The 12,665-nt window shown below is 39.9% G+C and overlaps 1 protein-coding gene across 2 annotated transcripts in view; it reads left to right on the top strand.

Annotated features, from left to right (window-relative positions):
* The first annotated feature begins 4,854 nt into the window (after positions 1–4,854).
* LOC140534551 (sodium-coupled monocarboxylate transporter 1-like) overlaps positions 4,855–12,665 on the top strand; it is a 36,892-nt gene continuing 29,081 nt past the window's right edge. For both annotated transcript variants that reach the window (XM_072655698.1, XM_072655696.1), the window contains exons 1-3: positions 4,855–5,551; positions 8,973–9,038; positions 12,540–12,591. In XM_072655698.1, coding sequence (XP_072511799.1) covers positions 5,201–5,551; positions 8,973–9,038; positions 12,540–12,591 — 469 coding nt within the window. In that variant the 5' untranslated portion in view covers positions 4,855–5,200. The remainder of the gene's footprint in view (positions 5,552–8,972; positions 9,039–12,539; positions 12,592–12,665) is intronic.

Below are 12,665 nucleotides of genomic sequence, written 5' to 3'. Positions count from 1 at the left end.
ACCAAGAGGTTAAGTAACTAACTTAAGCCTTCTTGACTTTGAGGCAAGCTTTATTCATTTGCTCTTCATATGCAAAATGTATACAAAGTTAATACAAAATAATTTGCAGGGAAAGGCACTAGTAGCTGGAGGGAAAGACCTCATGTCAAAGGGAACATTTGAGTGAGTTTTGAAGGAAACTCAAAATCTTAGGTGAGGAGGAAGTAGATTCTAGTCATGGGGCATAGCCAGGGCAAAAGTACAGAAATGGAATGTGAAATGTGGATTTTCATCAGATTATCCTTGGTGTAAGAAAGTACCCAACTTAATCTTCCTGACAGAAATGATTGAATGTCCCCTGTTACCATGGAGGAGTGCCACTATTTCATATAAGAAGAAAATCTGTAATGTGGAAATATGTTTAATATGATTGTACATGTATAGCCTCTGTTAGATTACTTGCCATCTTGAAGAGGAGGGGAAGGGAAGAAAGGAGAAAAAAATTGGAACTCAAAATCTTATAAAAGTGAATCTTGGAAAATAAATACATAAATACATAAATAAAAAGATCAAGAAGAGAGTGTTAGCACTAGAATGAAATCAAGACTCAGACATTATATTGGTGCTCCATATGACTGACTTCAAATTTCTGGGAAACACTTGTTTACCTGCCAGTCCTAGAACAAGGAAACCAAAGTGGAATTCATCCCTAGAAATAAACATAATGCAATAAAAATTATGAAAAGCTTTAGAACATTACATCTCTCTCTACTCTCTTTAAAATTAAATGCAACATGTTTAATGTATTTTTTTCCCCTCAAGGAGAAATTTTCTCCTTCCCCTAGAAAACCAGTGATTCTCCTGTTTTCACCCACACAGAAATAAATGTCATTGTTACAAAAGGAGGATTGTGCCCTTAATGATAAAAATCATGTCTTTTTATGCAGTTATCAAAATTGGATAAATGAACAGTCTCCAAAGAAATGAGGTTGTGAATTGCCTCAAAGAAAACGGGAAGGCAAATGGTGGGTGTGAGCAGGCATTGATGTATTACCAAGAAATGATGCCAGGGAAGTGGTTTAAAAAAGGCATCAGTGGAAAAAGTGAGGGGGGAAAATCATGAATGAAAAAGTGAAGTGATATAAAAAAAAATATAGATCATTGGGTCATGTACCAGGAGTGGAAGAGTAACTTGTGGAAAGCCCTTGAGCTTTGCTCATATTCCCCAAGTGTCAAGAGATGTAGGCACAGGTTCTCTAGGCAGGTTGGATAGTTCTTCCATGAAGTATCTGAGGATATGAACAAGTGTCCCTCCAGAGAGGCAGGCATGTTTGGATCTGTGTCACTGGAGGAAGTACCCACATTGTGAGATTATAGCTCCATCAACGTATGAAAATAACCAGAAAGCTGCCATGGTAAGTAGGCACTAGAGGAAATCTACCTTGTCCAGAGAAAAGACATTGGAAGAGGTGGAAGGCTTGTAGGCAGTTTCAGAGATGAAAGCTCTTGGGTATACACTACTGAAAACAGACATAAGTACAGCATCTCACTTTCCACCTCAAGCCCTTCCCATTCTATCCTCAACTCATCCTGCCCACTTTGTATCTGACATCTTCAAAATGCAGTGAAATCATTTCCATCACAACATGGTAATTTCCAGTGCAGAAGTCCACATCCTGGTTTCTGATGTCAGTGTTAGTTGAGAGATCAATCTTGACCAGCAGAAGTAAAGACAGGATTCTAAAGAATTTGGTTTCAACCACCCCGAAACACCATTTACTTCTGTATTTTCCCCACCACAAGTAACTTCCATTCCCCTCAACTTTGGAAAGATTTTTCTGCACAAATAGTTGTTTCACAGGAACAGAAGAGATGTCAGTGGTCATTTGTTCAAACTTGTACCTGATCTAGCACAGTACTTGGCACATAGTAAGTGCTTATTAAGGGTTCATTGTCTGACTACCCAGAATATTAGGGAAAGGGGCATAGAACAGGAAAAAGAAGGACGGACTTGGAATCAGCATCAGTTCAAATCCCTGCTCTGACTCTGTAGGCTCTTGGGTAATGGTGTTAACCTTTTTGAGCCTCTATTTCCTCTTCTTTAAAGTGAGAGTGGAACTAGAGGATCTCTAAGGTCTCTTGTGAATCAAAATCTATGCTCTTATATCTTCTATAGTATTACTGACAGTCATTCAGTTCTTATGCAATTTAAATATCAATGTGCATCATTGTGGGTAGGTATAGGAAGGAAGCAAGCATTTCTTAAGTCCTGACTACATGCCAGACCCAGTACTAAGTACTTTAAAAATGTTAACTCATTTGATCTTCACAACAACCTTCAGAGATAGATGCTATTATCATCCCTATTTTATAGTTGAGGAAACAGGCAAACAGATGTCAAATGACTTGCCAAGGTTCCACATCCTGAAGGTTTCTGAAGCCAAATTTGAACTCAAGCCTTCCTGATTTCAGTGCACTATCTCACTGCCAGAGTATTCCTAGTTATAACTTTTTTTTTTTTACTTTGCGGGTTTCCCCATATTTCTGTGTATTATTCACCTTTGTCAATCAGCCCATCAACCAGCATTTACTAAACACTATTTGTCAGACATATTTGTCCTTAGGGTATTCATTAACCCACTTGACATTAGTTTTAAAAATCAATGCCAACAAATGTATCCTTCAGTCTCTTTCCCTTGGGACCTTAGTCAGTGACCTGCGGGTAGGGAAACATATCATTTATGGTTGCTTTCCCCACAGTAGAAGTCAAATCAATCTAAAAGCTTCTATTAAGAATTTACCATTCTCTACAAGTCATTCCTCAATTGATAAATGGTCAAAGGATATGAACAGGAAATTTTCAGAGGAAGAAATTAAAGCTATCTATAATCATTTGAAAAATTCTCTAAATCACTTGATTAGAGAGATGCAAATCAAAACAACTCTGAGGTACCACATCACACCTATCAGATTGGCTAACTGGACAAAATAGGAAGATGATAAATGTTGGAAAAGACGTGGGAGAGTTGGAGCACTAATTCATTGTTGGTGGAGCTGTGAGCTGATCCAACCATTCTGGAGAGCAATTTGGAACTATGCCCAAAGGGCTACAAAAATGTGCATACCCTTTGATCCAGCAACATTGCTTCTGGGACTGTATCCCAAGGAGATCATAGAAATGGAAAAGGGTCCCACATGTACAAAAATATTTATAGCAGCACTCTTTGTGATGCTCAAAAACTGGAAATCAAGGGAATGCCCATCAATTGGGGAATGGCTGAACAAGTTGTGGTATATGAATGTAACGGAATACTATTGTGCTATGAGAAACAATGAACAGGAAGACTTCAGAGAAGCCTGGAAAGATTTATATGAACTGATGCTAAGTGAAAGGAGCAGAATAAGCAGAACTTTGTACACAGCAGCAATCACAATGTGTAAGGAATTTTTGTGGTAGATTTAGTACTTCGTTGAAATGCATGGACTTAAAAAATTTCCAATGAACTCTTGAGGCAAAATGCCTTCCACATCCAGAGAAAGAACTATGAAATTGGATCGCAGATAGAAACAGACCATTTTCTTTTGTATTCTATTTTGTTTTGTTTTATGGTTTCTCCCATTCATTTTAATTCTTCTAATAAACATGCATTTAACAGGGGGAGGGAGTGGAAAAAAAATCTAAGATATATGGAAGTGATTGTAGAACACTGAAAACAATACAATTAAAAAAAAAAGAATTTACCATTCTCTAGACCCCTGAATAATGTACATAAGTATGGAAAATCCAAAGACAAAAGTGAATTTGTCCTTGCTCTGAAGGAGTTTATATTTGAATAGGAGGAAATACACATATAGAAATGTACACATAATATTTACAAAATGAATACGAGCTAGTTTGGGGAGGGAATGAATGAACTGGAAACTGGGAGGGGGGTAGGGAGAATCAGATAAGACTTCATGAAAAAGATGGAGATTCAACAAGTGTTGAAGAAATCAAAAATTCCAAGAGATGGAGGTGAGGAAGAAGTTGATTCAGCCCCAGCCTGGGCACAGACTAGATGCTTAGTCATTTCTGGGTAAGTTTTTAAATTTAATAGAAAATGAGAAAAGAAAAAAAATGTTATGTGTACAGCAGAACATTAGAGAGGATTCAATATAAAACAATAAATTTCCATTTTAAGAAAACTTAGATAGTAAATACTACACATTGGTTTCAAAGCTGCCCAGGTTTTCTTTCCTTCCTTGTAGGTTTTTTTTTTGTCCTCTGCTGTGTACTTTTTACTTTATTTTTTCCCCTCCTTCCCCCCATTCTTAGTCATTATTTGTTGAATGTATTCATCATAATTTGTCTTAATAGGATTTGACCTTAGTCGGTATTAGATGAGTTTCTGACAAATGTGTAAACCAATTCCTTAGAAATTAAGCAATGATCATGAACTCTACTCCAATTACACACATTGTCTATTTTGTAATTTGAATCAAAGGTAGACCTGACAGGTGGGGCCTTATTAAGGATGAGGCGACTGGGGTTTATTTTCCCATAGTGTAGGTAGCTGCATAGATACTTTCCTCTCATTGAAATGTGCATATCCTACTTCTCTAATCCAGTGGCTAAAACTTTCATTTCCTTCTGGTTAGCTAGGGAAAGTTCAAGGAAGGAGGAATCCCTCTAGTGGCCACCGGCCCCAAACTCGGCATTCAAACCTCTGGGTTCCCTCAATCCCACTTCGGTTCGTTGACGTTCAGCAAACTGGCCAATGGAGAGACCAGACTCGGGAGAGCCTAGGGAGCCCATCCAATAGCGCAGAGCAGACCAGACGGTTCCTCCTAACCTCAGTCTCCTTCCAACCCTGCGCGCGCGCACACACACACGCACACACACACACACACACACACACACACACACACACCCTCTCTCTTACCAGATCAGGTACCCTTCTGGGTGGACAGCTCCCTTCCTTGATTCAGAAGGAACCTCTGCGAAACCCTTCACGCCCCCACCCGCCCACTCCCCCAACACTACCCTTATAGAGCAGAGCCACCTCGCTCCAGCTAAGCTGGGCCACTGGGGGACACTTAAAGTAACTCTAACAGAGACCGACGGACGTGCTCTCAGGTCGCCCTCTGTACCTGGCACGGACAGTCACCATCCCCGGAGTAAAGCTGTCTCCGGGACGTGGGCTCTGACCTATTTGCGGAAAAGAAAGTTTGCGCAGAGAACATGAGCACCCATCAGGAAACTGGGACCTTCGGGGTGTGGGACTATTTGGTGTTTGCTGGAATGCTGTTCATCTCCGCAGCCATAGGCGTTTACTATGCCTTCTCCAAAGGCGGCCAGCAGACCCCGAAGGACTTCATGATGGGCGGTCGCAAGATGACAGCTATGCCCGTGGCGCTGTCCCTCACCGCGAGTTTCATTTCGGCCATCGCTGTCCTGGGGACGCCCTCTGAGGTCTATCGCTTCGGGGCCATACTCAGTATATGGGCCATCAGCAATGGTCTAGTGGTTCTCATCACTGCTGAGGTTTTCCTCCCAGTCTTTTATAAGTTGGAAATTACCAGCACCTATGAGGTAAGGCGACTTCTCTGCACATTGCCCTTCTTTTCTGGGCTTAATGAAAGTGTAGAAGAAAGCTCATCACATCGCTTTTAGATTTTCAGCTGGACTGGGTATTAGAGGTCACCTAGTCAAACCCTTCTCAGGTTTGTGACCTGCCCAACGTCAGGCAAGTAGCAAGTACCATCGGTCTTCTTCCTCCAAATCTAGAGCTGTCTTATGCCCCCTCTGCTGCCTCCTCATATATCAAAAGTCATTTCCTTTGCTTCGCAACCATTTCTTGAGAAGGGAAGCATGAAAGAGACAGAAGGACCTTGGTTAGTTAATTGTCCTCAATCTTGTTGGCTGAGAGGGAAATAGGTTGTTTTGATTGTTTTAAGGAGCTATGCAAACTCCCTACTCCCTGAAATGTGAACCTTTGCTCCAGAGATATCATACTCCAAATCAGAGTTAGAACGGACTGTACGAATAAAATTATCATTCCAATGTAGTGAGAAGGAACAGAACTGGTCTGGGAGTGAAGAAGGGTTGGCCTTGACCTACATTTTCCTCATTTCGGCTTCCACAGACAATGACGCACTGGTGCCTATCACAGCAGTCACAATCTGTGCCCTCCGTATGAAACTGTCCCTACATAAAATATCTTCCTGACTTCTTTTCCCATCTATGAAAAGTGGAGTAAGAGGAATCACCCTGCTCTTACCTTATGGCTACATAAAGATAGGATGGCTCACTGGATAGCCACAGAGTCAAGAAGAAGAGGACTCAAGCCTTGTCTCTGTGAACTCTTCTATTAGACAATGAATTACTTGAGAGTAGAGCCTGTTTTTTGCCTTTCTTTGTATCAACAGAACTCAACACAGAGCTTGGCCTATTGTAGATCTTAAAAAATGCTTATTGACTGATTAAAACATTAGCTGTGTGACCCTGAGCAAGTCATTTAATATCTCAGTGCCCCCAAGCAGCTCTCTAAGACATTAAGTTACAGAGTTTTGAACTTCATCAGTGAAAAGAGTTTCCACACTTCTGTCTCCATCCTTTGATAAAATTACAGGTCTGGAATACACACATATATGCCCCAAATCTAAGAGAGAACTAACTGATGGACAATGTAATAGTGAGGTTGGTTCAGGTGCCTCATGAGTTTGTGGTTCACTGGAAAATTCCTGGACTTGAAGCCAGTGGAATTGGGTTCAATTTTTGGCTCTGCCATTTAGTCCCCATGCAACCTTGTGCAAGATACCTAACTTTACAGACTACAGTTTTCTCCCCTATAAGATGAAAGGGTTGAACTAGATCATCTCTGTGGGTTCTCCCAGTTTCAAACCTATGTTTTCTTAATCCCAGCTGGTGCTTAGGGGCAGGGCACAAAGAATTGGAAAGTTAAAGTAGAAAACTCCCTCTTTTACTCCTGTTGGACAAGCCATGGCAAGAAAACATCATGATATCATGAAAAATGCATTGGATTTGGGATCAGAAAACTTGAGTTCAAACTAATTTCCTCAGTAGCTTAGTTATGTGATCATGGCTAAGTCACTTTCTTTCTTTGGGCATTAGTATTCTTATCTATAAAATGGAAGGGCTGAGGCAATGTAATAGATGTGGAATCGAGCTGGAAGGGTCACAGAAGCCATCCTTTGTATCCTAAATCCTGCTAATCTAAGACACACTTAGAAGGTGATATATTTCCAGTTACCATGTCAGAAACTGTATGGTTTTTTCACACAGATGGAAGTTGGTTGGGATTTCTCTGAAATGAGTCCTTCCTTTGGGATGGTTACCTTTTCCAAATGAGAAAATTTTTGTAGGCAGGTGAGAGGATGTGTAGAGCAATAGTTGGCACTAGAGAGATGGCATGACCCACAAAGTTGAGTAGCTGCATTCCTGATCACTCACCACAGCACTTATCTCAAACCTTTTCATCCCTCTTCAAGCCTCTCTCTCATGACTCCTCCTCATTCCACTCTCTCATCTGAGAACCATCTGAGAACATTTTATTGAAAAAATTGAGGTCATTTGCCAAAAACTCTCTTCTCCTTCCCTCCTCATCTCACATCACTTAGATATCTTCTGTCACCATCTCCTCCCCTTCACTCTTATCTCACATGAAGAGGTGCTCCTTCTCCTTACCAAAGCAAACCCCTCTACATGAAGAAGTGACTCCATTCCACTCCACTTTCTCTAGGAGATTGTGCCCTTTGTTATGTTTCTCACTTTCTTCAGTCTCTTGCTGTCTTTTGACTGATTCTCCACTACCTACAAACATGTCTATATCTCCTCCATCCTCAAAAAACTTTCATTTGATCCATTTATGCCTGCTATCATCCTATATATCTCTTGTCTTTCATGACTAGCCTTCTTGAGAAGGCCATTTACTATGATGCTTCTACTTCCTTTCCTCTCATTGTCTTAATTTTCTACTGTCTAGCTTCCAGTCTCATCATTCAACCAACACTTCTTTCTCCAAATTTACTAACAGTCTCATAATTGCCAAGTTCAATGATATTTTCTCAATACTCATCCTTCTTGACCTCTATACAGACTTTGACATTGTCAATCACTCTCTTCTCCATTCAGGCTTTCATGACATTATTCTCTCCTGGTTCTCCTCTTACCTATCTGACTATCACTCCTCACTGTCCTTTCTTGAATCTTTCTCCTCTCTTTTCCCTCTCCACTATTTCACCTGGTGATCTTATCAACTCCAGAGAATTCAATTATCATCTCTATGTTGAAGACTCTCAGATGTGCTTATCTAGCCCTAACCTCTCTTCTGACTTCACATCTTTAACTGACTATTGGACATTTGAGACCATTTGAGCCATAGGAGTGTTGGAGACAGCATTTGCAAATGCATAGAGGCACAAGAGGACATGAGTTCAGGAAATGGAGAGTAACCAGGGAGTAGTGGGAAATAATGCTGGAAAGATAGCTTGGAGTCACATGATAGAAAGCCCTGACTCTTCAAATATGGAGTCTCTTGACCCAAATCACATATGTAGTGTATACACGGGTTAGGAGCTGATTTAAGTTTCCAAACCAGGTCCCCAATTCCAAATGCAGTACTTTTTTCCCCCCATAGACATATTCTGATAGAGAACTTGCTATTGGGGGGATGGGGTGGAGAGAGAGAGAGAGAGAGAGAGAGAGAGAGAGAGAGAGAGAGAGAGAGAGAGAGAGAGAGAGAGAGAGAATGAGATTGGTTATGACTAATCAGCTGGGGAGGCAGTTGTGCCAATGTAAGGAACAATGGACTTGGTGTCTGAGAACCTGAGCTCAAATTCTGCCTTTGCCACTTAACTACTACCAGTGTAGCTTTGAGATCAGATATAATCTTTGAGGTCCTTTATAACTTGAAATCTGTAATACCATGGGACACTGCCATGTGAAACTATTATACATATTAATCATTTTATCTTTTACATTATTTTTTAAGTATCTAGAGCTTCGTTTCAATAAACATATTCGCCTCTGCGGAACAATACTCTTCATCTTTCAGACGGTTAGTAATTCTTCAGCATCCCTTTTATTTAATAAAATAATATAAAATGTTTCGGGAAACAAAGCATTTTGGGATTTTTTTGTTTAGTGTTCTGTTTATATCATCTGGGCATCCTGTTTTAAGGAGCCACTAAGTGGATTTATGGAATGTTTAAATAAAAAATAAAAGAAAAAAGGGAAAAACTGGAAACAGGAGCCTGTTACTGCAGAGCACTGACCAGGGAGATTCTTAAACAACCTTCAGAAAATATTATTGTTTCCTAATTCAAGAGAATAATTAGAACCTAGAGCTTCCAATAAGAAAGAAATTCAAAGGAGAAAAGTATTTTCATTGAAAAGTTTCTGGAATTACTAGTAACCCCCAGATCTATTGAGATCTGAAATTTGCAAGCACTTTCCTTACAAATCCATAGAGGTAGCTGGGCCTGTGTACTATTTGGGGGTGGGGGAGGGGGACTCATGCTGTGGGAACTGTCCACCACCATATATCTAGTTCCAAAATTTTTACAAGGAACAATCCAGAACTGCAGAAACATGTGCAGGGGAAATTGACTAAAAAGTGTAAGGGGGTAGGTCTCTGTGAAGCTAAAGATGCTAATTATCACCTGAACTGTTTGGGGTAACAGATGTGACCAACTACTATCCCAAAGTGCCTTCCCTGACTCATCTGGTTCAGCATTTCCTCCACTATGAAGGAGGGTGTTATTGAGGTGTGCTAGAGTCTTTGAGGTCTGATACAATGGAGAAAGCTGGAGAACTTTTCTTCTTTAAACTGCTACCTGTTCCCTTTTGGCAATTGAAAGCCATGTAGAGTTTTGCTGTGGTGACTCAAATGAAACCTATTTGTTCCAAATTTGTATCCCAGTTCTCCAGAAAATAGGAGAACATTGAAAAAGCAGTGGTAAAGAACTGATGATCTTGGCACTTGACCTGAACTACTGAGTCTATGTCTGTATATATATTACTGTTGGTTATCTACGTTCACCACCTGCTGAGTTATCCCCATGTCCCTCCCAGAAGTATTCGGAGAAATGATGTGCTATCATTTTTCCCAAAGGAAATTCCTGGACATGTCCATGGCTTCCTCTGTGGAACAAAGACCTTCATGACAGCAGACATGTACATGAAGCTTTGTCTTAAAGAATAGTGCCAAGTTGTTGGGAAACAGTCCCATTAAAAGAAAATAAGGGCTATGTTTTGCCTTATTTTTTTAAATTTTATTTTAAATTTATGGAATAAAACAAGCATTTCCCTAACATAGTATAATAAAAAATTATACATGAAACTGCAAATTCATAATGTACAACTTGTTATTCCCTCTAAATATACAACAAAGTTATCATGTAAATTTCTTTTTCATTTTTTTTTCTTTCCTCCCCACATCCACCACCCTAGAGATACCTACCATTAGTGGGAAATGGCTAACCAGACAGTTCTATATCAGTGAATATAATATGCTGCCATGAAGAAAAAAATGAAGCATGTCTAGAAATATGAAGTCCTGTTAAATGAAAAAAGTAGAGACAGGAACAATGTCAGAATTCAAAGGGATCTTAGTGGCTGCTGAGTCCATCCCTTAAGTGAATAGATATACCCTCGTAACGCTCCTCAATAAGAAGGCATCCAGACTCCCCATAGAGACCTCCAGCAACAGGGATCTCACTATCTTTTTATGTGGTCTATTCCACTGCTGGAGTAGCTAGGTGGTGCAGAGGGTAGAGTTCCAGTGGTGGAGTCAGGAAAATTCATCTTCCTGGCTTCAAATCTATCCTCAGACACTTCCTAGCTGTGTGACCTCAGCAAGTCTGTTTGCCTCAGTTTTCTCATCTGGAAATTGAGCTGGACAAGGAAATGGCAAACTACTCCAGTATCTATACCAAGAAAATCCCAAATGGAGTCACAAAGAGTTGAACAACAAAATTCCTCTGCTCTACAGCTCCTATTATGGAAGTTTCACCTTTGATAAAATCTGCCTCTCTGCAACTTCCATACATTTATTTCTTGGACTCTGCCTTGTGGAATGAAACAAAAACAAATCACACTCTCCTTCCATATCACAGTCCCTCAGATACTTGAATTCAGCTATTGGGTCCCTCCATTGCCACTCCTTGCTCCACCCAAGTCTTTTCTTCTTCAGACTGAATATCCCTAGTTCTTTTGATCCTTGAATGTCATGAAACATGGCCCTGAACTTGATACAATACTCAGGGGTGATCTGTCCTCAGGAGCTCTAGAAGAAATAATATTTACTATAAAAATGTGTATTCATTACCTACAATGTATAAGGCACTATATAGCAAATACAAAGAAGAATGTGATATAGATATTACTTTTGTGGCACTCACAGTCTAGTAAGGGAGATAAGACACATATACAAATACAATAGCACTCCAAACAAACCATGACATTCAGGATTGGGAGAGTTTTGCTGCAACCTCATAAAACATATATTTGTGTATGTTGGCTATCAACTATTTTCAATATAAATTTAAATATTTACTAGGATCTGTTCCCAGATATGATAGAAGGGAACAGAAAGAAAAGGTCACCAGAAAGGTGGGGAGGAATGCACCAAATGGACCTTGGGGTCCAAAATAAGAAAAATTCCTAAAATTCTGAGGGATCTGAAAGGAGTATTGGGAAGGGAGGGATCCAGCCAGGAGAAAAAGATACAATACATTTGTAAAACTTTGCAAACTTTAAAGCAGTATGTAAATGCTAGCTGTTATTATTATTAGAATTTGAAGAGGTTATAGTATGATTTGTTAATCAATTGACATGGATGAATGAATGGGAAAAAACAAAAGCATTTGCCATGTTCTTGGCACTATGCTAAGTGCTAGAGATACAAGGTGATCTAGTCCACTGCTGGACGGCTCTAATTGATTGAAGTTTCACCTCGCCAAAGTCTGCCCCTCTGCAACTGCTTGCAATGATCAAGCAAAATGGTCCCTGCCTTCAAGAAATCTTAATTCCAATAAGGAAAAACAACCTGTATAAGGGGCTAGAAGTGAAAGGGCAGGGCAATGCGAAAGTTACAGTCCAGTTATCGTTGTTTAAAAATGTCTGGGAAGTAGCACGATTGACCTGGGATTAAGCAAGATAAGATGAAAGTTTGCCAATCAGAGCACAGGGTGCTGGGGTGGAATTCTGAGTTCTTGTGGGAGAAGGATGAGTGACACTGTGGTTTGGAGATGACTGTGTATATAAATTTATCTTGGGTTTTGATTACCATAAAATCAAGAAAACATGCAAACTAATTAGTGGGTGTTATACAATGAACCCACTTGTTCCGGAAAGGTGAAACCCAATGACCTAGAACAGGGAGGTGGGGGTTTGCATGAGAAGCTCTTCCTTCTATCTATATCCAAAATATAAATGCAATCACAGGAAAAGGGAGAATAATAAAATTGAATACTAAGAAGGCTGTAATCATAAAAAACATTTTTATGTATTTAAGAATTTCATGTCCACACTCCATACTCTGGTTTTCCTTTTCTAGATTCTGTATACTGGGATTGTTATTTATGCTCCAGCTCTGGCTTTGAATCAAGGTAAATTTTTGCACATTTAGCAGTGGTACTTGTGGTTAACTTTGAATAAGCCTTTCCAATCAAAGGGAGGGAGG

The sequence above is a fragment of the Notamacropus eugenii genome, chromosome 3, assembly GCF_028372415.1.
Source record: "Notamacropus eugenii isolate mMacEug1 chromosome 3, mMacEug1.pri_v2, whole genome shotgun sequence".
In the NCBI taxonomy this organism is placed as follows: Eukaryota; Metazoa; Chordata; class Mammalia; order Diprotodontia; family Macropodidae; genus Notamacropus; species Notamacropus eugenii.
Note: the sequence above shows the minus strand (reverse complement) of the source record. Positions and strands in the feature narration are given on the sequence as shown.